Source organism: Vespa mandarinia, chromosome 13, assembly GCF_050613455.1.
Source record: "Vespa mandarinia isolate Hongniang chromosome 13, ASM5061345v1, whole genome shotgun sequence".
In the NCBI taxonomy this organism is placed as follows: domain Eukaryota; kingdom Metazoa; phylum Arthropoda; class Insecta; order Hymenoptera; family Vespidae; genus Vespa; species Vespa mandarinia.
In genome coordinates this window covers 2879622-2905000 of record NC_140822.1, presented here as the reverse complement: position 1 = coordinate 2905000, position 25379 = coordinate 2879622, and the positions used below count along the sequence as shown (strand labels likewise).

General features: G+C 29.5%; 3 protein-coding genes across 13 annotated transcripts in view; 2 read left to right on the top strand and 1 right to left on the bottom strand.

Annotated features, from left to right (window-relative positions):
- The first annotated feature begins 2491 nt into the window (after positions 1 to 2491).
- LOC118444168 (NADP-dependent malic enzyme) lies at positions 2492 to 17513 on the top strand. Of its 4 annotated transcripts, XM_085660864.1 has the most exons (12): positions 5691 to 5814; positions 8857 to 9025; positions 9622 to 9780; positions 9974 to 10155; positions 10255 to 10564; positions 10686 to 10868; positions 10999 to 11224; positions 11291 to 11433; positions 11490 to 11784; positions 11947 to 12091; positions 13188 to 13257; positions 16130 to 17513. In XM_085660864.1, the coding sequence occupies exons 1-11, from the start codon at positions 5765 to 5767 to the stop codon at positions 13225 to 13227; spliced, it is 1902 nt and encodes a 633-aa protein (XP_085516990.1). In that variant the 5' UTR covers positions 5691 to 5764; the 3' UTR covers positions 13228 to 13257; positions 16130 to 17513. The 4 variants fall into 4 exon arrangements, with proteins under 4 accessions (XP_035728066.1, XP_085516990.1, XP_035728065.1 ...); XM_035872173.2 differs by lacking the exons at positions 5691 to 5814; positions 16130 to 17513 and adding an exon at positions 2492 to 2792 and having other exon boundaries at positions 13188 to 14007; XM_035872172.2 differs by lacking the exon at positions 16130 to 17513 and having other exon boundaries at positions 13188 to 14008.
- Positions 17514 to 17654: 141 nt separating this feature from the next.
- Positions 17655 to 19242, bottom strand: LOC118444207 (RWD domain-containing protein 1). Its single transcript, XM_035872256.2, has 4 exons — positions 19019 to 19242; positions 18478 to 18827; positions 18205 to 18391; positions 17655 to 18127 (listed from the first exon to the last, which is right to left on the bottom strand). Exons 1-4 carry the CDS (start codon positions 19086 to 19088, stop codon positions 17982 to 17984), a joined length of 753 nt encoding a protein of 250 aa, XP_035728149.1. The 5' UTR covers positions 19089 to 19242; the 3' UTR covers positions 17655 to 17981.
- A 560-nt stretch (positions 19243 to 19802) lies between these two features.
- Tusp (WD40 superfamily protein Tusp) overlaps positions 19803 to 25379 on the top strand; it is a 32483-nt gene continuing 26906 nt past the window's right edge. For 3 of the 8 annotated variants that reach the window (XR_014982867.1, XR_014982866.1, XM_035872399.2), the window contains exons 1-2: positions 20636 to 21164; positions 21514 to 21856. Coding sequence is in view for 6 of the 8 variants with exons in the window: in XM_035872399.2 (XP_035728292.1) it covers positions 21761 to 21856 (96 nt within the window). In the remaining 2 variants the exon portion in view is untranslated. Of the gene's footprint in view, positions 19820 to 20635; positions 21173 to 21513; positions 21857 to 25379 lie in introns of those variants that run through there. The other 5 variants (XM_035872390.2, XM_035872389.2, XM_085660918.1 and 2 more) reach the window with 5 other exon arrangements.

The window sequence follows — 25379 nt, the reverse complement described above, 5'->3', positions numbered from 1 at the left end:
TTATTATTAATTATCGGTTCGTTAATTGGATTTATTAATGTCTAATTAAAATCGGTCTTTGAAGGGTTAACAAAGCAAATATGCTCAGAGCGATTAGATTGTAGGTAGTTCAGGGGCGGCCTAGCGCAGCAAGTTCCTGAATCCGACGAGAGAAGGAAGGAAGGAAGGAAGGAAGGTAGGGGAAGAAAAAAAAGAAATAAAAAGAAAAAAAATACAGAAAAAAAAATAGAGGAAATCTTTAAAGAGAAATTCTTTAAATTATTGAAGGAAAAAAAAAAAATCATCGATACATTAATTAATGGGACCTGCGAATTGTCAAAAATGTGTCGCGCCTAAGGCGCCCTCGAAACGTTCTCCTACGATTGAAAACTATCCGAAAGCGAACGTGGCCATTTTGCTCCGTTAAAAAAAAAAAAAAGAAAAAAAAATAAAGAAAAAAAAGAAGAGAATAATAATAACGATTATTATTATTATTAAAAAAATATAATAATAATAATAATAATAATAATAATAATAATAATAATAATAATTACAACAATAACAACAATAATAATAATAATAATAATAATAATAATAAAAAGAAGTAAAAGAAAGAAAGATAGAAAGAAAGAAAAAAGAATTGAGATTAATTTTCGAAAAAGACGGAGGAACGATGGCCACGATATCCGCCATTCTCCCGGCTGGATATATTTTCTTATTCTGTTTTGAGGCTCTTGCCTCGCTCGTCTCGTACATGATAAGTTAATCGAAACTGTAAAAAAAAAAAAAAAAGATGGATGCGATTTCATCGTTTCTCTCTCTTCAACCCTTCTCTATCTCCTCACAGCCAAAGAAAGAAAGAAGGAAAGAAAGAAGAGAAAAAAAACGGAAGGAAGGATGAACGAAAGATAAAAAAAAGAAAAAAAAAAGGGACAAGTAATAAAAAGAAAAAAAAAGAAAAAATAAGAAAGAAGAAAAAGAAGAAGAAGACGAAGAAGGAAAACGAAAAAAAGAATATCACCAACCTTTTCGGTATCCATCAAACCTCCATCCTCGATGAATCTCAATCTTCGATGCTTCGACGTGAAAATATAAAAATAAAAATAAAAAAAAAAAAAAAAAAAGAAGATTAATGAAATGACAAAACTCGATGGGCGGATTTTCCGCTGCATCCGATCCGTTCCATTTCTCGACATACTCTCTCCGCCGTTATGTTCCTCTCATTATTATTCAATATACGATTGCGTTAACACATATGGTTGTTCTCTCTTCTGTCACAACCCTTATATTATTTATCAAGTATCGTTTTTCTTTTATTTCTTTTCAATTTCTTTCTTTCTCTTCCTTCTCCCTTTTTCTCTTTCTTTCCCTCTCTCTCTCTCTTTCTCTCTCTCTCTCTCCCTCTTTCTCTTTTGCTCGAGAGAATTTTTCTTTTATTTTTTTTTTTTTTTATTATCTTTAAAATGATAACTTTAAAGATTGCAATTAGCAATTCGAATTAACGACGAAGCATTGTGTTCAATAACATTAAACTATTTCATTGCTTTCGAAACTAAGCTTTATTCGTGAGCACGCAGTTGGAAGATCGTTAGCCAGAAATTTGCTTGAAATAATACCTTGTTCGAGGGAAGAGAAAGAGAGAGATAGAGAAAGAGAGAGAGAGAGAGAAAGAAGAGAAAATTGTATAGTCGACTTAATTTAAATAAGATCGAAATATGAAATAATAAGTTCACTGTATTATTTCATTTCTCTTCTTTTTTTCTTTCTGATTAAATTCTTTGTCAACATTTTCGTTTCGTCGTTAATCGTTTATGTTGAACGAAAAATAAAAAACTTATTTACGCAATTCAAAGCTAAAATGAACTTCCCTCGACTTTAATGATCAAGTTTGCACGTTATTTTTATTATCCCTGTATAATTATATCTCATCTTGCAATTAGGGGAAAACAGGAATAACCGACAATTGCCTGATAAGTTTAGTTTCGTGTCGAGGAAATCTCTTTCGTTAATAGTAAAAAGTACATATACATTTTTTTCTTTCGTCGTTTGCTTTAATAACATTCATTGCAAAAAAAAAAAAAAACAGAGAAAAAGTAAAAAAAAAGGAAAAGAAAATAAAAAGGAAAGAAATATCGAGTATAAAAAATTTCACTTTTCAAATTCTCTAAAATGCATTGCATAGAATAAAATCTTGTATTATAATGAGGAAGAAAATAATAAACGAAAAAGAAAAGAAAAAAAACCAAAGGAAAAAGAAAAAACGTAGAAAAATGATAAAAAGAAAAAAATATTGAATGAAAGACTGGGTTGATGACGAAGGGAGTAGTGGGGAACTAGCAACGAGTTGAATGAATAATTGCGTACGCGATTGAACGAGCGGTCACGTGACCGATGATCATGTGACCGGCGATCACGTGACGCCCTCTGTCATTCGTCGTCACGTGACGCTCCCCTCCCTGTCATACGCCGTCACGTGACGCCCTCTACCGCGCTGTATCGTACTTCAATATACTCAGTCGGTCAGGAGCAGTGAAAGAGAGCGCACAAGTCACTTGAATATCAACGAAACCATTAGGATAGGAAAGGAAAGGAAGATCTCGCGCTTGCGCTTTTACCTGCTAAAGGAAGGTGCGCCAAGAGAACATACACAACGACGTTTATTTCAGCACAGTAAGCCAATATCTGTGTGGTGCGCTTTTGTAGCCGAAAAACGCGCAGTCGCGCGTCAATCCTACTGGGTGGGAGGCGATCAGCTGTGAAGGGGACGATATACACGAGGACATCGAGATGTTCGTCCTGCAAAAGTCTATATTGTAAGTAATTAACATTAAATTCATTCAACTCACATTACACATTCATATATATATATATATACATATATATTATGTATATTCAAGAAATAATCCTTTTTTCAAAGTTTCGTTCTATCTTTTTCTTTCTCTCTTTCTCTTTCTCTTTCTCTTTCTCTCTCTCTCTCTCTCTCTCTCTTTCTCCGTTTTCTTCTGTCTCGTACGTGGCCTTCGAATCTTTCGTAACGAATAGAAAAATCGATCTATTAATTATTTTTACGAAAATAATGAAGCTGTCGAAAGATTTAACGTTTTCAAAATGTACAATGTCGCTTGTTTGATGCCAATATATTATAATGTTTATAATGTTTATATATTTTAATATGACGATCGGAACACGTGTTTGGATTTATAATATATAGGATATATCATAATGCATTTTAATAATTATATAGATATAAGTTTGATTATGAACGTTTAATAGAAGAAATATATTATTTGATCGGTTTAAGAGAGACATCGACGTCGTTAAACATCATCAGCGTGCTAACCTCGCTTCTGCCGCAATGCGGTGCTGAAAATAGGAGCACGTTCGCTCGGAGCATACGCCGATCGATACCAGGCCGGGTTTAGGATTCCTTTTGTCGTTATGCACAGTGCCAAAGCTTGTCTATTCTGTAAAGAATAATATCCATGAGGAACGCCCTTTATTTCTATTCTTTTTCAATCTATTTATTCATCTCTTTCTCTCCCTGTCTTTCTCTCTTTCTCTCTCTCTCTCTTTCTCTCTCTCTCTCTCTATGTTCTTACGATTTTTTAAAAGAGTGCTTAAAGAATATTTTTTTATTTATTTCTTTCTTTCTTTATTTTTTTTCTTTTTTTTTTTTTTTTAATTTCTTTTTGTTATCATTTCTCTCTTTCTTCTTCTTCTTCTTCTTCTTCCTCCTTTTTTGTTTTTTTTTCTTTCTATTTCTCCTTTTTTTTGTTTGTTTTTTTTTTCTTTTTGTCTCCTTTTCTTGTCTTTCCTTCAATCCGACGATTTTTCAGGAGGTCAAACACCTCGACTTTTTCTTATTTTCTTTTGATCTCTTTCATATATTTCCTGTCTGGTCGACAATGCATATATACATATATACATATATACATACATTTATACACATAGATACAAAATCGCGTGACGATGAAAAGATCATACCGACTAATAAAGAAGGTGCGAATGAAAGACCGATAGAATTTTTAGAGTAACTCGTTATAAATTAATTAACATTATGGTTATACATATACATATACATATATATATATATTTTTTTTTTTATTTTTCTAAAAAGAAATTGAACGAATTATCATCGAACGTAATCGTTTGTTACTTCGTAAGAAATAGATATGTATTTGTTTATGTTAATAATCATTTTTTTTTTATCTTCCTTTAAAAATATAAGAGATAGATAGATAAAGATAGATAGATAGATAGAGAGAGAGAGAGAGAGAGAGAGAGAGAAGAAATGTGTAGAAAAAATAAATTTTATTAATCGTTAACAATTCTACTTATTGATTAGAGGAAAAATTTTTTATTTCTAACTCGTACTCTTATCTAAAAGCTCTACAAGTAATATTAACCATTTGTATTCGTGTCCTCGTTGCATGAGAGAGCTAATGACGAAGTATAATCGACCTATATAGAAATATTCGAATCGGTTTTACCTAGTTACCAGTTTAAAGTAGATAGGGTATTGCTTGATAAAACTTTAACGCGCGTCCATGTTCCTTCATCAATCTATTTTTGTTTCCTTTTTCTTTTTCTTTTTCTTTTTTTAATTTATAAATAAGACATATTAATTGTTGCAAACAATGAAAAAGAGAGAGAGAGAGAGAGAGAGAGAGAGAGGGAGAGAGGTAGAGGAAAAAAATTTTTTGTTATATTTTTCCTTTTTGTTTTATAATTAATCGAATTTTACAAAAAAATTTCAAGGAACGATCGATCAGATCGAACAGATGGTCAATAATTTTTTTCAAAGAAAAAAAGTTGAGCTTATTGTTCTATGATAGATTTACATCTTTCAGATTATTTTCATATCACCAATACGTCGTAATACTTGAAATAGATTATTTCATGATAAAACGAGACTTCCAAACATATGTCATATATTTTTTTCTTAATTAAATTTTAAATCAAATTACATTTTAAATCAAATTTCAATTAACATTAACATTATATATATACATATATATATATATATATATGTGTGTGTGTGTTTATCTATATGTTATATCATTGTGCATTAATCAAAATGCGTAACCTTAACATTTACTGGTTTCCTATTTACATTTTTATCAGTAAATATACGATTACTGTATCATATTATTTCTGCTGACTTTTAAAAGTTAATGTCAATGCTAGCGAAATATCGTGTTTTATAAGAATATATGATACTTAATGTTACATGTCGCACAATATTTCGATAGATAATAAACTTATAAAGAATGAAGGTTTTCTCTTTATCTTTATCTTTTTCTTTTTTTTTTTTTTTTTTTTTTCTTTTTCCGATACGTAAGTATCGAACAATCATTTTCTATATTTATACGTGCTGTTCGTTAACAATTGTTGTCTATAGAATCAAGACAAAGGTATTGTTTTTTTTTGAAACAATAAAAAAACGTTGGTATAATAGGAACGTTTTATAAGTGTAATTAATGATACGGTTTTAATTTATAATATGCCTCGTACCGTCATTCTATTCGAAACATTCCTATCGAATGGATCTACATAAATTGTTATAAGTGTTTTCTCTTTCTCTCTTTTTCTATCTCTCTCTCTCTCTCTCTCTCTCACTCTCTCTCTCTCTTTTTTTCTCTTTCTCGATCAGTGATGTGATATCTGTTTAAATTATTAATAAAAAAAAAATAAAAGAATATATATATATATGTGTGTATATACATATATATAAAAAAAGGAAAAAGAAAAGATATTGAAGTATTTCATTCAAGTTAAAGCTACAATGAATAGGATTATATATAAGGGAAAATTGATCGAAGGACGTTTCAATCTGTAAGTTTGAATAATTCAACGAGTATCAATGTTACACAATAAATTTTATCATCTTTTATATGACTTTTGTAGGATCATTTTTAACTCGATCACGTTCGATTACGCTTCGATAATTTCTTAGATTTATTTGTTTACTTATTTACTTATTTATGTATATATATATATATATATATATATTTATATATATTTATTTATTATTTAGAATTAAAATTTATTATTATTATTTATATTAATTATATTGATGTTAAGATAATAATAATAATATTAATCAATTAAATTTAATTTATATTAATAAGATTAGAACTTCGATGAAATTCATTTTTAATCGCGTAACCAATATATACATATATATATATATATATATATATATATATATGTAAATAAGAAAATGATTAAAGAACGTTAAAAGCGTTTGACACGATGGCATAACATTTAATTACAAGATTAAATCGCATGAATTCAATCTCGATTGAATTCGATCTGTATTACATTAGTAATTATATAAAGTCAATAAGGAAACCGTAATGTGTAAGGTCGTTGTTGCAGGAAGGGTGACGCCAACTTTCGTAATACGAACACTTCAAAGTGAGATTATATACACACACATACACACACACATAATACACAGAAAGAGAAAGAGAAAGAGAGAGAGAGAGAGAAAGACATGCACGTATACATATACATGATTGTGACATAATAATGTATAAGAAAGTTGTTTGAAATGGCTCGTAACCGATGAAAATTAAACGAAAAGCAATTTAAATTCCCCGAAATGAGAGATCTATCGTTTGAAAGAAATTTGTTTTTCCACTTTGTGTATATTTCGCGACGTCGTGTTAGAAAATGAATAGTTATATAAGCATATTTAACATTGAACGATTCCGTAAATTCTGGCCATATGCCATCAGGGAATAACAATAATAGACATCTCTAATCTCGTGTGGAAAAAGCTTTTACGACATGTACATTAAAAAAAAAAAAACATATGGACGTATATATATATATATATATATAAAAAGAAAAAAAAAAATCTAACAATGAATTATTATTCTTTCTTTTGTTTTTTTTTCCTCGATAAAAATACTTTTTAATATTTTCTTTTCGTAGACGTTTTTTGTCTGTTTTTTCTTTTTTTCTTTTCTTTTTTTTTCTTTTTTTTTTTTTTTACTCCTTTCTCTCGTTTCAATCTTTCTCGTAGAACGATAGAATCCAATTTACTTATGCTCCGACACTTTTACATCGAACGGACAGGCCCCTCTTTTTCATTGTCATTAGTCATCGTTATACTCGTTCGATACATCATACTTCTCGGTATATATCTCATTAATGAAGCTATTAAGTGACGACATTATATGACGACTTTACCTATAACGTTATCGTATCGCTCGATGGAATGAGAAGATTAGTCATCAAAACGATAAAATACACATACATTTAGACCCACACGCATACAGACATATATATATATATATATGTATGTGTGTGTATGTATGTGTTATAAATTCTGATACTTATTGTACTATGAAACGTTGTATTATATTGGAAATGTCAAAAGTCATGTGACGGGACTATTTAATCGATAAATTCACCTTTCTCAATTCACCTTTCATTCAAGTTTAATGTCTTTTTATTTTAAAAATAGATATAAAGGACATTTAAATTCGATATTAGTCTGTATACATTAGAAAAGTGAGTAAACACGTAAAAACAACGTTTATATTATTTGGCATCATTACTATCAATGAATGATAATGCGTCAAAGTAATATATTACAAAAGATATTAAGACAATTTTTTTTTATTTTTTTTTATTATTATTATTTTTTTTCTTTTTTTTTTTTTTTTTTTTTTTTTTTTTAATAAATTTTCACACTTAATTAAAATGAATATTCACATTAGGTATATATGTTTTTTTCTTTTTTTTTTTCTATTTTTTTTTTTCCTTTTTTTTTGTAAACAGTCAAAGATACGCAAATCTTTTTTTTGTTTTGTTCATGAGTTATTACGTTATAAGCGAATGACCGATAGAATTGACATAATCATTGAAATGAAAGTTTCAAGGTCGACATAAGAAGATACATTGTAAAAAATTTCTATCATATTTAATATGTCAACAATGTCGAATATGTAAAAATCTTATAAATTTTCTTTCGAATTTCATCACGATAAACTTTGCGATTATCGAAGATAATATTTTTAGGTAAGTGTATTTTCGTCGTAAAAAAAATATTGTTTAAAACAAAAAAAAACGAAAAAAGAAAAAAGGGGAGGAAAATCATTTTGCAACTAACAAATTCTATTTACGTATATCCCTCATTTCACGCTTGTGTAATTTTTTTTTTTCTTTCTTTTCTTTTCTTTAAAATCCAAACCTATATATATATATATATATATATATATATATATATATATATATATATATCTTGTTTATTAACCGATTATTCTTAATGATCATTATATAAATACTAGATAATCATTTGGTAACGAATTTTCGGACGACGGTCTCAGTTATATCGGCAAGATGCCAAAGAGGGCACTAATACTATCGTGACTTGTTGATTAACGCTGTCGTTTTAGAAATAAATATTCAAAGAACACGTGAAAATAATTTAATTCACGTGAATTTAATACAATTTATATATATATAATAATCGTCTCGTTATCGTCAATTATATTTCCTGCTTACCATTTAATTTCATTTGTATTACGAACAAGAATTATGAATCATCAGGCAAATTGTTAGACATTAACACAATATTTTGACGTCATAAATGAAAAACGTTTCTTCCCACGTTGCAATTGTTTTTCTCTTCTTTTTTTTTTGTTTTCTTTTTTGTTTTTTTTTTTTGAACGACTCACAGTTACATAATAACATGTTATATGATCAAACGTGATAATCGATGCTCTAGAACTCTAACTTTTGAATGTTGACCCTTTGATAATTTTTGTGTATTGTTTTCTTTTTTTTTTCTTTTCTCGGTTTTTCCTATTCCTTCTTAATTCTTCTTTCTTCTATTTTGTCTTTGTTTTTTTTTTTTTTTAGATCGACCTGCGGCAGAAATTGTGGAGGATCATGGGCGCGGGCATTACCACCTACACATCCTGCAGCAAAGGACATCAAACAGAGAGATATTCACGAAGTTTCTGGAGATGTTGTTCCTATAAACATGGTCAAGGGTATTGGACATCTCAGAGATCCTCGTCTAAATAAGGTATAATTTAAAAAAGAAAAAAAAAAAAAGAAAAAAAATATATATATATATATCGTAAAATTTCTAAATGATACGTATCAATGTTTCCGCTTAATTGATAAGGATCTTTTCGTGACAATCGAAATACTATGATATTCAATACAGTCATTATACTTTATTATTTATTTAGAGAATAATCTAATTACATTACACGCTAATCTGATTAGTCCGTTTCGGGTCTACTTCATAAAAAAAAAAAAAAAAAAAAGAAAAAAAACAACGAAAAATCGAAGAACCAATATTCGAAATAATTTCTTCTGTTATTTTTTATTTATAGAAAATAGATACCGCACGTAAATAGTGAAATAAAGAAAAAAAGAAAAAAAAAAGGGGAAAGATACAGAGAAAACCACATCGTAAAACTTCTGCTGTCAAGCTTTCAAAATGTGTTTTATAACTCTACTTATGATAAAAGAGTACTTATTGAAATTACCATTGTAGACGGCATGAGTAATTGTCCAAAGCCACAAAAGTGTGGCCGAGGGGAACTTATTTATGATTGATAAGGATTACGCAGAAGTTATAAATTTGATTTCATTGTGTATGTCATCGAATAGGGCTTGGCTTTTACACTGAAGGAGAGAATATCCTTGGGAATTCATGGTCTCCAACCGCCACGATTTAAGACTCAAGAGGAACAATTGGCATTATGCAAGGCCTCGGTTATGAAATATACCGAAGATTTGAATCGTTATCTTTACCTTGTCGAATTGCAGGTTAGATAATAGATATTAAATTTAATTAGATTTTATCAAAAAAAAAAAAAAAAAAAAAAAAAAAGAAAAAAAAAATATATATATATAAAACGAGAGAGAGAGAGAGAGAGAGAGAGGGAGAGAGAGAGAGAGAGAGAGAGAGAGAGAGAGAGAGAGATAATAATACATAAATAATTATGAATAATATCTATAGGAAAGAAACGAAAGATTGTTCTTTCGTTTGTTAAGTGAAAACATCGAACAAATGATGCCAATCGTTTATACTCCAACCGTTGGATTAGCCTGTCAGAAATTTGGTGTGATTTATCGTCGACCACGTGGATTATTCATAACAATATACGACAAAGGTCATATTTATGAAATTCTAAATAATTGGTTGGTATATTACATTTATCATTTATTATAATATTAAATGGGATTAATGATGCCAATAATAATTATTACTTCGTATGATATTTCTTATTAAATTAAAAGGCCGGAACAAGCGGTACGTGCAATTTGCGTTACCGATGGTGAGAGAATCTTAGGTCTGGGTGATCTTGGAGCATGCGGAATGGGTATTCCAGTTGGAAAATTGGCACTTTATACTGCTTTAGCTGGTATTAAGCCACATCAATGCTTGCCAATTACTATAGACGTTGGTACTAATAATGAACAACTTCGTGATGATCCTCATTACATTGGTTTGAATAAACCGAGAAGTCGAGGCGCTGAATATGACGAATTGATCGACGAATTTATGGCCGCATGCGTTCAAAAATATGGACAGAACGTTCTCATTCAAGTAATTTATAAATATATATTTTTTATTTATTTATGTATATATATATATATATATATATATATATATATATATACATAACATCTAATTTCTTATTTGATTTAATTAATATTGATCATTTCAGTTCGAGGACTTTGGAAATCATAACGCTTTTCGTTTTCTCGACAAGTATCGTGACAAGTATTGCACTTTCAATGACGACATTCAAGGAACAGCTGCGGTAGCAGTTGCAGGTATACTTGCATCGAAAAGAATAACGAAAAAGAAAATGTCCGAGAATAAATTCGTCTTTCTTGGTGCCGGTGAGGTAGGCAAAGATTTTGTTTTTTAAAAGAAAAAAAGAAAAAAAAACAAACAAACATACAAACAAAATGAAGTAAACAAATATTTCAATTTAAAATTTATTTCGACATTATCTTTAATCTAAAACAAAATAGGCAGCAATAGGTATAGCTGATCTTTGTGTAAAAGCCATGGAAGCTGATGGTTGTACAGAGAATGAAGCTAGAAATAATATCTGGATGATGGATATAGATGGGTTATTGGTAAAAAATAGACCGGAGGGTAATCTCGAGGGTCATAAAATTTGGTATGCCAAGGATTACAAAGTAACGAAATCTTTGATCGAGATTGTGCAAGAAATAAAGCCAACTGTATTGATTGGTAAGTAACCCTTAGCCCGTAAACAACACGTGCCGATTTCTTTCTAAAGTGGAATCATTTAAATAGGAGCCTCGGCAGCGGCTGGAGCATTTACTCCTGAAGTTTTAAAAGAAATGGCGAAGAACAATGAAAGGCCATTGATCTTTGCCTTGAGCAATCCAACCAGTAAAGCCGAGTGTACAGCTCAACAGGCTTACGATTATACCGATGTAAGTTAAACAATCGGTATGAATCCTTTTTTATTACATTTCTATTTGTTTTATAGGGTAGATGTATATTCTCTTCTGGTTCACCGTTTGGCGAAGTTAAACACAATGGAAAGATTTACAAACCTGGCCAAGGTAACAACGCTTACATCTTCCCTGGAATTGCATTGGGTGTAATAGCAACCGGTGTACATCATATCACCGAGGATTTATTCCTTATCTCTGCCCAAACTATTGCCGATCATGTAACTGATGAAGATCTTGCAATGGGTAGCTTATATCCACCGTTAAGTACTATCCGAGAATGTTCAATCGATATTGCCGTTAAAATAGCTAATTATGCTTATGCAAAGAGTAAGTAATTATCGTCGATAATTTATTTAATTATTTTCTATACGATTTATAAACAATTAATAATGTATATTATTGAACGATCGATATACGTTCTTATAATTATTTCGAATTATTCATAAATCTTAATTAAGGGGATAACATTGATCGATTGTATTTTAATAGGTGGCTTGGCCAGTGAATATCCCGAGCCAAAGGATAAACGACAGTTCATCGTCAGTAAAATGTATGATGCCAATTATGATAGTCCATTGCCAAATCTATACGATTGGCCGGTTGATTATGCCAGTCCTCGTGTTCTACCAGACAAGTAAGTATTATCAAATATTTTCTTAAGATTTAATTTAAATAGAATTTATTTCGATCGAAAGCACGCATCCAAAGATAATACGTAAAATTCAAAAGAGAGAGAGAAAAAAAAAAATAAAAATAAAAATAAAAAGCAATGATTTAGTTTTATATCATAATGTTGTAGAAACGAAAGAGAATGATTATTTATATTTTTATTATCGAAATTTAATAATAATCTCAAGTGAGAACGAAAGTATCGACGTGACGCTACGTGTGTCAGATATTTGGTAGGATTTAGTTAAGAATGAAAATGTAGTTTAGATTATTAGGACGTAAAGTGCACGTACGTAGCTTGTTATAACATTTCAATCCATTTTTTTTATCTTTTTCTTTTTCTATTTCTTTATCTTTTTCTTTATCTTCTACTACTCTTTTCTTTTCTTCTTATTTCTTTTCTTTTCAATTTCATCCAATTTTGTAGATCATATCGATGAGGAATGTTGTTGTATTAATGCGTATTTGTATTAACCAATGTAATAATAATTGTTAAGATGCTTAAAGAATGTGATTTAACAAGGAAAAGAGAAGAGTACAAAATAAGCTTTTGGTTGTAGCTCGATTTTTAAAGCATTTGTAAGCTTATTTAATACTCGTTGCAACGAAGATAGTAGAATTTATATCTATAATAATTGGACAAAATGTCGTCGTAGGTTTGCCTTTTTATTCCTATTCTTTTTTTTTTTGTTTTGTTTGGTTTTATTTTTTCTTTTTTTTTGTTTTTGTTTTCTTTTTCTTTGATCGCTCTTTTCTTTCTCATACCTTTTAAGAATACTTTTTCTCGTTGCTACGAGTATTTCTTATATCTAATTTTTATCTTAGCAAAGTTATCTTGCTTAGATTCTCAATCATATTCGTTCACTTGAAATCAATATTTCTTTGTCTTTTTCTTTTCTGGTTTTTTTTTCTTTTTTTTTTTTTGGGGTTTTTTTCTTTTCCTTTTCATTTTCTCTTTCATCCATCATCGTCTAAATCACGAAAACCGCTCAACGAAATTCATTCGTTCATTGTAATTAACTATGATATAAGCCGCTGAAGCTATGATTAATCTTTTTCAGAGTCACTGTAGAAATCCGCCACGATTTAAAACATCTGTAGCGGATTTCACCGGATGTGGATATTTGAAGGGTATCATAATAAACTTTAAGATTTACAGTAGTAAAATTATTACTGTGTCATGGTAAAAAAAAAAAGAGAGGGAGAGAGAGAGAGAGAGAGAGAGAGAGAAAAAGTGAGTGAGAAAGGGAGAGAGAGAGAGAGAGAGAAAGATTGATTTGCCAAATTCGTCATTCTTTTTTCTTTTTTTTTTTTTTGTTCTTTTTTTTCTTATTTTTTTATTTTTTTCTTGTTAAAAAGAACAGTACACAATTTGTTCGAACGTATTTCTAATCATAAGAGACGTTCTTTGTCGTGTGATTAAACGGCAATGTGTGTGTGCTTCTTATAATGATGTAACTTGCACAAATGAGTGAGAGTGAGACTGAGAAAATGAGAGTGAGAGAGAGAGAGAGAGAGAGAGGGAGAGAGAGAAAGAGAGAGAGAGAGAGAGATAGAGACGCGTTAATGTTTCTTCAAGGAACAAATATTAACAAAACCATATAACGGGTGTCGTAGTGCGTTCTAATATCCTTTATGTTCTCCTTCGTCCCATTGACAGTATTAGAAAAAAAAACAAAAAAAAAACAAAAAAAAAAAAGAAAAAAAATAAAAAAGAGATCAAATTCATTCGGTATCTTCAAATCGTTCTTTTTTATTTTTTAAACTAATTGAAAGTAATTCGAGAAAGTACATGGACCGGTTGTTTGTACATAATAAAAAATTACGTCTTACAAATTCGATAATCAAAATTTCGATTAATTTTAATGTATACGGTATACAATATATATACATATAATACGTGCATATATGCGTGTATATATATATATATATTTTATTTTTTTCGCTTATATATGTATATATATATATATATATATATATATATATATATATAAAAGCAAAAAATAAATTAATTTATTCGATAAAATTTAATGTTAATTCGATTAATTTATAAAATGAAGGACTGATCGATCGATTAAAATACAATACTTTATAAATTTTGTATTGTAAGAGAAAGGAACTAAACAAACAAAAAAATAAAAAAATAAGAAAAGAAAAAAGAAAATTACCATTGAGAATTGAATTGACAATGCATTCTATTTCGTATGAATTTTCAATAGGAAAAATCTAATTTTCATTTCGAATTTAGATCGGTCACATCGGTGATTTTATTTTGTACGGAGACTAATATCGTGAATAAGGAAAAATTAGAGATATATTAGACGAGATATATACATTCTGTCCAAAAAAAAAAAAAAACAAATCCTTTTATCCTCGATTTAATAAAAACCAATCCTCCTAATCCAACAAGGATCCTGGATTTTGAAGATAAGTGATTACAACTAAGTGCACGCTTTTGCGCTGATGCATTTCTTTTTTTCTTTCTGCGATATTTGGTATGGGTGTATATTTTTTGGTTTGATTTGTTTTCCATCTTTCTATCTTTCTTTCTATCTTTTTTCTTTTCTTTTTCTTTTCTTTTTCTTTTTCTTTTTTTTTTTTTTTTGTTTTTTTTTTGGTTGGTTTCTATTCTCTCAATTTCGTTTATTAACCTTCCTTTCCTATTATTATTATTATTATTATTATTATTATTATTATTATTATTATTATTATTATTATTATTATTATTATTATTATTATTATTATTATAATATATCTTTTTTCCTTCTTTTCTTTTCCTTTCTTTTCTATTCAAAATCTCTAGCCGAACGAAAAAAGCTCTACATATATGTATGTATGTAATATAAAAGGTAATTTACACGGAGTGACGAAGTTCCTACGAGAAAAAGAAAAAAGAAAAAGAAAAAAAAAATATCCAGATTTCGATTTTTAAAAGGCACACTATAATTATTAATTGATCCTTTTTTTATTGACTCACAAAATCTGCGTTTGTTCTTTCTTTTATTCCTTTCTTTTCTTTTCTTTTTTTTTCCTCCCTTTTTTCTTGTTTTTCTTTTTTATCAAAGAAAAAGCATTTTCTCCAGTTTATTTCGTAAGAAAATTGAAAAATGTTTGAACATTCTCTTAAATCTTTCAAGATCTTCGTTATTATTGTTATTATTATTATTATTATTATTATTATTATTATTATTATTATTATTATTATTATTAGAGTGAGAATCATATTGTAGGAATTTTTATATTTAATTTCTTTTTCTTCTTCTTTAAACTCGAACTCGATAATTTATTTAATTTATTTATTTTTTTCTTTTTTTTTTTTTTTGAATCAAAGAATTCTATTTATTTACGGTTATTAATCTCGATATTTCCTTTTCGATATTAATAATATATACTAATTTCTTTTCACGTATAAGCGTACGTATTTAATAGTAGGAATTATCGTCTCGAATGTCGCATGTGTTGTTGTTAACAATGTCTATGATATAACAAAACTTTCTATAAATGATACATAATACACAAATTATGCTTGTCGTTATAATTGCGATTTGAACATCTTATTAATGATTAACAATCTCGTGAGAGTGAAATTTTTTTTCGTTTCTTTTCTTTTTTTTTTCTTTACCAGTGAGATGATTTATCATTATTTCCGATATTATATGTGAGTGCAAAACATTTGTCAGGGCTTCCCTCAAAAATCTTCAAAATTCTCAAGGTTTAGCCAAACGATAAAATTGTCGATAATATTTTTGAATAAATTATTTTTGATGAAAATGAAGTAAAGTAATATAAAAAAATTATACGAAATCATTTAAAAGAAAGCTTTTTTTGTTTTTTACATACGTGCATACATACAATATATATATATATATATATATATATATATATATATATATATATATAAATATATGTATATTGCTTGGCTAGGCGTTTAGAAAAATAAAAGTAAACAATTTTTTGTATAATGTCATTTTAATTATGACTAACCGTGTTCTTCTCCCAACAGATTATGACGTGTTGGCGAGTGTTTAACAAGGCAACGTCTGTGAAACAAAATATATATACACACACATACACTCATTCGAAATTTATTTTAATGGACTGAAAAGTACGATCGTTCTCTTAGCCCTTAACGTATATATTACATTATGGCAGGATTAATTAAATAATTAGTCTAACGATAATAATAATGAAAAAAAAAATTAATAATATTACAGTAATTAAAGTTCCATAAATGTCAATACGGGTTGTTGTTACAATAGTTAAGGGTTGAGACTGATCAGACCGAACAGTATTTAATTATAATAATTAAAATGTTTGTATGAAAGAAAAATGAATTTACTTTTTACCAGCCGATATATATATATATATGTATGTATATATATATATATATTACTATTATTATTTTCGTCGTATGGTATTTATGTAATAATATCCTGTACTTATTTATTTTAAATTTACGAAAAGAGAAAAAGTAATATTATTTAAAATATTAAATTTAAATTTTATTTTAAATATTAAATTTTAATCAGAGCTTGCAATATTTAACAAGAAAAAAGTAATATCGTTCGGTCAAAGATAAAGAAACGAAGTAAACATTCTTAATTCAAGATATTAACGAAATTAAAGATAGTAATCGAAAATATTTAAATCGAGTATTCAATGTTCGTCGTGTGAAAAAAACAAAAAAAAAAAAAAAGCAAAAAAAAAATATTGCATATATCTCATTAATTGTTCCATGTAATGCACAATGTCGCATTAGTTGTATCACTTTCTTTTCTTTTTTCTTTTCTTTTTTATCTCTCTTTTTTTTTTTTCCTCTTCTTCGATATAAATAAAATCTCAGGAGGATCATTGTACTTTACAGAATATTGTAATAACAGTATTTTTTGTACAACATTTTCAATGTGCAACTTTTTATTCTAATGAAAAAAAGCGAATACAAGAAATGTCAATATATAAGATTCACATAAGTTAAGACCATTTTGTCAAAGGGTTCCTACGTTATATGTGAAAAAAGAAAAGAGAAAGAAAAGAAAAAAGAAAAAAAAAGAAAAAAGAACGAAAATAGACAAATTGATCGATTGAACCATCGAATAGACTTAAATTACTGCCACTTTGTCGAAAATAAATAAATAAAGATTATTTCCTTCGATACGATCGATACGATCTTTCATATTCTTGCATATACGAAAATTTCTTATAAGAAATTAAATGAACAAGAAAAAGAAGAAGAAGAAGAAAGAAGAAGAAAATTAAGGAGAAGGAGAATAAGAAGAAATTTAAGAACAAACATTTTGCTCATTAAAATCGTAAGCTATTTTTTTTGTTTCGACGTTATAAATAAATGTTAAATCCTAAATGTTAATCCTTGTATCGATATAAATGATGTCTTCGATAAATATACCTAAAATACCTCTTAATAAAAAAAAGCAACTAAGAAATAGGATCTCAAAAATGAAATAAACGTATATTTAGTAAACAAAGCTTTTATGAACAAAAATGTCTATTTACATACTTATAAAAATTATTTCGATCATTTGACAAACCATCTTTCTCTCTCTCTCTTTCTCTCTCTCTCTCTTATATATCAATCGTTAATTACAATAATTACTTATTATAGTAGCCATCGAATGTATTACGAGAACAGCACCGATCATTCGAAAAAAAATTTATCTTAAAGATGTACCTTCAGTTTTGATTTCTAATTTTTAATATCTCACTAAAATATCTCAATACTTAAAATTACATTAACTTATTAATTTTAAGTTCGAACATTTAGTAAGTCGTATGAACTTTCTCGATGGTCATTTAAATGAAAATAAGCACTTAATAGATAATTATTAGTTTAGATTTCTTTAGGCACTCTCATAGGAAGAGTTTGGATCAAAATCTGGATCGTCGTCGTCGTCGTCGTCGACGTCGTCGTCGTCGTCATCGTCGTTCTCCAAATCAAGATCATCGAGATTTTGAAATAAGCTTTCATCGACTTTAACTGCATCTCCTGATATAAAATAATGATCATATCATTTTATTATCACAAAAAAAAAAAAAGAAAAGACAGAGAGAAAAATTCTTTACCATCGTCTAAGAATTTGAGATCGGATTGATCCAATGTTTTATCAGTCATAAATAATTCTCTTCCGGTTAATTTCTTTCCCTCTCGCTCTGCCATTTCTCTTCTCTTAGTATATCCCATTTCTTCGTCAAACTTTTCCTTCCAACTAAGAAACGTTTCTACGGTAACTCTTGTTCCTTCGAATCTTTTCTATTTGAAAAATATAAAAGAACAATATATCCTTTAATTAAATAAAAGACAAATATTATAATCATTTCATATGTATCATAACTTACTCTTTCAGCTTCTTCCTCCTCTTTTAATTTCAAAGCGGCTGATTCTTCTCTGTGCAATTTGATTTTATCCCATTGTACATTCATCCATTCCTGTGATGCGCTAACTAACGTAAATACCATTACCATACCTAAATTTTCATTCATTTGTTCGACCAAATGTTCCTTCAATTTCTCCCCGCTACCGTTCTCAAAATTTTCTGGATCTTGAATAGAAACAACAAGGGGTTCGTCTGGATATTTTGACGTATAAGTAAATTCTAATCTACAACTCAGTCCATTATCTGTTTCAGCTTCATATTCTTCTGTCTTGATTGGTATAGCAAACGAGTAGAATGGTTCTGTACTTAATACTAAAGGTAGACAAAAAAAAAACAAAACCATTTATAAAGTCAATATATTAATTTTATATTACAAATAATTTAATTGTAATTATAATATAAAATACGATAAGGAATATAGTCCGTTTATGAAATATAAAATAATTACTTTTAATGGAAAAGAAAATTATAGGTTATGATAAAGGAAATAAAAATTTTCATACTTTCCAATTCTCCGCAATAAATCGATTCCAAAGCCTCGATTTCATTTCGTTGTTCCTCCTTATAATCCATCGTATGTTCTTTCAAAAAGAATTAATTTCTTGTTGTTTTTTATTTTTTTTAAATTGAAGCTATCAAGTAAACGATTCTATAATTGCAAATAATATAATAGCATGTTACATGCTAGTAGTATTTACCGCGTACGATACTACACGGCGTACATTAAAGTGACATCTATCGGATGATAATTAAAATTCATATAATTACGATTCATGAGACCTCTGTTGGAATTTATCAATGAACTTACGATACGATAAAGTAGTAAGGTAAAGTAGTTTACTAGAAAATCACGCGGTAAAAGCTGTCAAATATGAATGACAATTACTATAACACGTGATTTAAATGCCTTCGAACAATTATACTTATATAGAAATATCAATTAACGTTATATTTAATCATGTTTACGTTCTGTATATATTAAATAACTCATATGGATTACATATATTATATATGATATACATACATACACACACACACACACACACATATATATATATATATATATATATATAAAATTAAAGAAAGAGCGAAAGAGCGAGAAAGAGGGAGAGAGAGAGAGATAAAAGAAATGTTATATAATAGAGTAAATATATTCAAGTTTTATTCTTCGGAAAAGTTCAGTCATTTGAAGGACACGGTATAAGCATCAACACGATTCCCGTTGTCAAAAGTCGATCACAATATTAGAGACATCCCGAGGGGTATATTATTAGACGTCGTCTCTCTCGTGCAAAAACACACGTGTAAGACATAAAACAATCCAAAAGAAAATATTGAAGCATAATTCCGAAAAGTATTTTGGAACACGTATATCGTCAAGCTAGCTAAAAGTTATTTTTATCGTGGAATTCCATTGATGGTAACAGTAACCGATGAATAATATATAGATTGTCGATTTAAAAAAAATGTAAACAGGTTGAACGAATTTTTAAAACATAATAAAAGCGTACGTATGTATTTACGCACGCACGCACGCACGCACACATGCATGCATGCATACATATACGTATGTGGGTTTGATGGAAACGTGTTAAATATATTTTGCGATAAAATCAGGAGAGTGGCGTCAGGAGCGTCAAGAGAGATCAGTTCAATTCAGGAACAGTTCAAAGCTGAGAATTTAGTATAGATAGGTACCGTTGAGACTACGTTTCGCGCTGGTGGCAATCAATACACGGCAGTAGAACACGACATGTCGTTGTAGTCGTAGTAGAGTCGTCGTATTCGTCGTACTTATCGTCCTAGTCGTCCTAGTCGTTGTAGTCGTTGTCATAGTCGTCGTCGTCATTGTATTTGTCGTAGTCCGTCGTCGTAGTCGTTGTCGTCGTTGTCGTCGTCGTTGTCGTCATAGTCGTCGTAGTTGTAGTCGTCGTCATCATAATCATAGTAGTAATCGACATCGTAGCTTTCGTTGATATGTATTAGTAATACATTAGTAGTAGTAGCGGAGGAGGTAGAGGCGGAGGAGGAGGCGGAGGTAGTGGAGGTGGTGGTAGCGATGCTGCTGCTGGTGGTGGTGGTGGTGGTGGTGGTGGTGCCAGTGGTGGTGGAGGATACGAAGTCTCGTGCGTTTAGAGCTCGAGCTTTCTCAGTCGGACGTGTAAACTCGCGTCGAAAGCTTCCATCGAAAGCTTCGTGATATAAGAACGTCAAGATTTTACTATATATTATCGTTTCTTTTTTTGTTTTATCATCTCCCCTTCCCCTCGGCCTTGGCCTCCTCCACGAAGACTTTTAAAACGGTCTCTCTCTCTCTCTCTTTCTCTTTCTCTCTCTCTCACTCTCTCTCTGTTTTTGTCTCTATCTGTGTCTCTGTTTCTTTCTTTCTCTTTCCCTTTCTGATTCTCATTCTCTCTCATTTTCTCTCATTTTCTCTCATTCTCTCTCATTCTCTTTCATTCTCTTTCATTCTCTCTCTTTCTCTCTCTCTCTCTCTCTCTCTCTCTCTCTCTCTCTCTCGTATTCTCATAATTCGCGCCTAAATCGAATCGTCTATTGATATTTATAGGGATAAAGAGAGAAATGTATAGATAGATAGTAAGAGGTAAAACGGAAAGGCGGAGGTTCCAGCCGGCAAAATGGCGGCAGGTGAAATTGTAACGATAATCAAGATGTTTAAATCTACGTTAAATAGATAAATATTAAGAAGAAGAATAGAAGAAGAAATATTGTGTTGGGAAGGAACATTTGATACTTTTTTTTTTCTTTTTCTTTTTTTTCTTTTTTTCTTCGTGATCCCATGAAGATTGATAACACGTAGTTGTTTAGTCTTTCGATAATCTCACGTTTTGCCAGCTGACAAGAATTTATATATACATACATACATACATACATATATATATATATATATATATATATTTATATATATATACATATATACATATATATATATACATATATATGAAATACATATACATATATATATATATATATATAGTATATATATACAACATAAAAAAAGAAAGAGAGAGAGATAGAGGGAAAGAAAATTCGAGTTGCCCGTTTCCTGGGTGACCATACGAGATTATCGATCGCGGATCCTTGAACGGTCATGAGAGGAGGAAGCTCGATTTTACATTGGACTAGCGTGTTGTCCATCGCTGTTAGATCAAGGTGGTCGAAGTCAAGGATCGTTTTTGGTGTTAATATCGTTTGACGAACTGAAGAGAGGAATCTAAACGATCATGCATCTTCATTTTGAGAAGAATAACAACGCCAAGTGCGACTGTAATATACTCTCGCTCAGCTGGATGGGCAAAGTTCCGGACGAATCACCCGAGGTACGATTATTCTATATATTGATATTTAAAAAATAAAATTCTTTTCTTTTCTTTTTCCTTTTCTTTTTTTCTTTTTCCTTTTTTATTTTTCTTCCAATTAAGATGCCAGAGAAAAATAGATCGAAATTCATTGAAGAAAGGAAAGATGGATAGATGGATGGATAGAAGATACTTTCTACGGTTTAATATATATTTTATATATCAATATAAATATGTGTGTGTCTCTTTGTGTTTGTGTATGTGTGTGTGTGTGTGTGTGTGTGTGTGTGTGTGTGTGTGTGTGTGTGTATGTGAGAGAGAGTCAAGTAGGTATAAAGTTGGAACGCCAATAAAACGTAAAGCTAAACAAGCATCGTTCTAAGTAGGTTAGAAAGTTTCGATAAAGAATTTATAAGCATATAGTCTTTCTTCTTACGATTAGAATCCCTGAATGGATTTTCTATCAAAAGGAATATCGATGATGTTACTTCTTATGAGACATCGATTAAATCGATTTATTGAACGTTTTAAACATTCGAAGGCACATGTATAATAATGTTATATATATATATATATATATATATATATATATATACATATATATTTTTTTTTTAAATGTTAAATGTTAATGGAAAATATAAAATGAATTTTTTAATGGTAAAACTTTTATTTAACCTTTCAAATTTTTCATTCGTAGCAATCTATTAATCTAAAGAAAAAGTAACCGTAATGATACACACACAAACACGGTGTCGTTGAAAAGACTTTCCACTAATGATGCTTCGTTTGCATAAAATGTTTTCTCTCTCTCTCTCTCTCTCTCTCTCTCTCTCTCTCTCTCTCTCTCTCTCCCTTTTTTAAACTATATAATTTTTAAATTCTACTGCAAAATTTCATTATATTTCATCCATTTTATATACTTTCATAGATCTCTTTTTCCTAATTAACAAAATATTATTAAAGTTAATTTTATATATTTATTATTTCTACGATATGTCGATCGATAATTTCATTGTTGAGTCGAAGCACCAAACTATTTTTTTTTTTCTTTTTTTTTTTTTTATTTATTTCAGCAGTTATTTTCGTATAAAGACGATAATAACGTAATTAGGGAATATCGATTTAGAATCTTTGAAACGTAAAGTTTTAGAATTTGTCTAGTCGAACGAATTATGAAAAGAAGGCAAACAGATTTTCGTCGTTTATCCATGGACGAAGACACGTAATCACGTAAGAGCTTAAAGATAGCACGAATAGAATTTGTTCGATAAAAACTTCTTACTTTTTTTTTTATTTTTATTTTTTTTTTTTTTTTTTTTTTTTAGGTATGACAAATCTTTTTTTCACGTTAAAACTTATTTATATATCTTACTTTACTTTATTACATTAAACAGTGACATGCTTCCATAGGATGTTATATAAAATATTTCATAAATTCGAAATATCGAATACGTTGACATTTTCCTTTTTTTCCTTTTTTGAATTTAATTAATTTATTTATTTATTGCTTTTCTTTTTTTTTTTTTTTTTTTTTTTTTTTTGATAATTTCGTCATATTTTTGTAATGATACAATGATACGAACGATCGAGTTAAAGAGAAATGTCAAAGTTGTTGGTTGATCTTGGCCGACCCAGGTCAATCTAAAAGAAAAAGAAATGAGGTTTCGCAATGTGTACGTGGCCAAGTTGGAAAGCCAACTCAAGGGTAATGTCAGTCGATCGAATCGTTATCACGCGAGGAGAATAAATAAAAAGGACGAAGTAAAAAGAAATAGGAGCTAATTTGAAAGAGAAAAAGAGAGAGAGAGAGAGAGAGAGAGAGAGAGAGAGAGAAAGAGAAAGAGAAAGAGAAAGACAGAGTTAGAAAAAAAGAAAAGGACGACCTATAACCACTTACATTGTTGAATCGTGAAGTGGCGAAGTTCAGAATGGATTAGCTCGTGGAATCGGTGGTGCGTGTAAGTACGTTGAGTTAACAGATGTGGAGCGTGAAATCAGTTTGTCGTGTTCTCGTGCTAACCGATTCAACTGTCATTTTCGTCTCTGCGTTCGTGTCAAACGCAGCACGAAATTAATATCCGATTCCCCTCATCGCTTACAGATCTCCATCTACGAGAGCATCAACTATTCCTAATTTCTCGTTATATCATTGACTCGGTCTGTTTGTTTAATCGTTAACGCGCAAAAAAATAAAAAAAAAAAAAAAAAACAAGAAAGAGAAAAAAAAAAGAGAAAGAGAGAAAGAAAGAGAGAGAGAGAGAGAGAGAGAGAGAGAACAAACAAAAAAATATTCATTCTGTTGCATTCAACAGATCGACGAAAATAAGAAACGTAAAAAGAAAAGAAAAGAAAAAAGAAAATAAATAAATAAGAAAGATAAAAAGGTACAAGGAATTTTTATCGCATTAAATATTAAAATATGTCATAAATGTGAATTATCTATGTGAGATAACATACGACAGACCGATGTAACTTAATTAGAAATTAATTTTTTCGTTCTTAAAATTGTCCATTCGAATAACGTGTGAATTTTTAAATTGAATAAATCGAATGTATGTATTTATGTACGCATGCCAAAAGACTGACGGAAATAAAATTGAAGTTTCATTAATTTTTTTTAAAGTCAAATAACGTGTTCCGTAATAAATATTTTTTCTTTTTGTCTCTCTCTTTTTTCTTTTCTCCTTTTTTCTTTAAAAAAAATCTGAGCGATTAAACGTACCGTGCAAGAATGGAAAGAAAGATAAAACATTTTTTTTTCTCAAATCTCCAAGGGATGATTTCGTTCGACTGGAGGTCGGTTAATAATCCCTTGGAGAATCGGCAGGCCACATCAAAGAGGTCCAAGGAAGATTGGAATCCGTTGGGAGAGGGGGAGCAAAGTCTTCTCTTAAGAAGGGGGTATATATATATATATGTATATGTATATATATATATATAGTATGTAAGGTAGGATTCACCCTCTCTTTATAGGCATACGACGATGATGCAACACGAGGGAACAAGAAGAGAACTTTCGTAAAGGGAGAAACCCTATGAGTAACGTTATACTGGCAGAGCCTGCTACTTCTGCTTCCTCAAGATCTAAGATCATGCCTGGTGTCTCAAGTGGTTCTCATTTCATGATATTATACATACATACATATATACATACATACGTGCATACATATGTTCGAACAATTGCCCATTGCATATCAATGCAAATTATAATCGAATAATTAAAATAATTCGTAATATTTCTTCTAATTTATTCAATTTTTGTCAGGGGATGTTTTTTATTCCTTTTTCCATTTTCTTTTTTTTTCCCCGATCTCTCTTCTTCTTCTTTTTTTTTTCTCTTTTTCTTTTCCTCTTTCTCTCCGATCAATCTTATCAATTAGAACGGATGTGTCGTTTTTTCTTTTTTTTTTTTCTTTTCTTTAATGCCAAATTTTTCTACAGCGTGGGAAGGAAGGAAGGGAAAGGGAAGGAAGAAAAAAGATAAGATAGAGAGAGAGGGAAAGAAAGAGAGAGATGAAAACATTTTCATTTTTCTTTTCTTCTT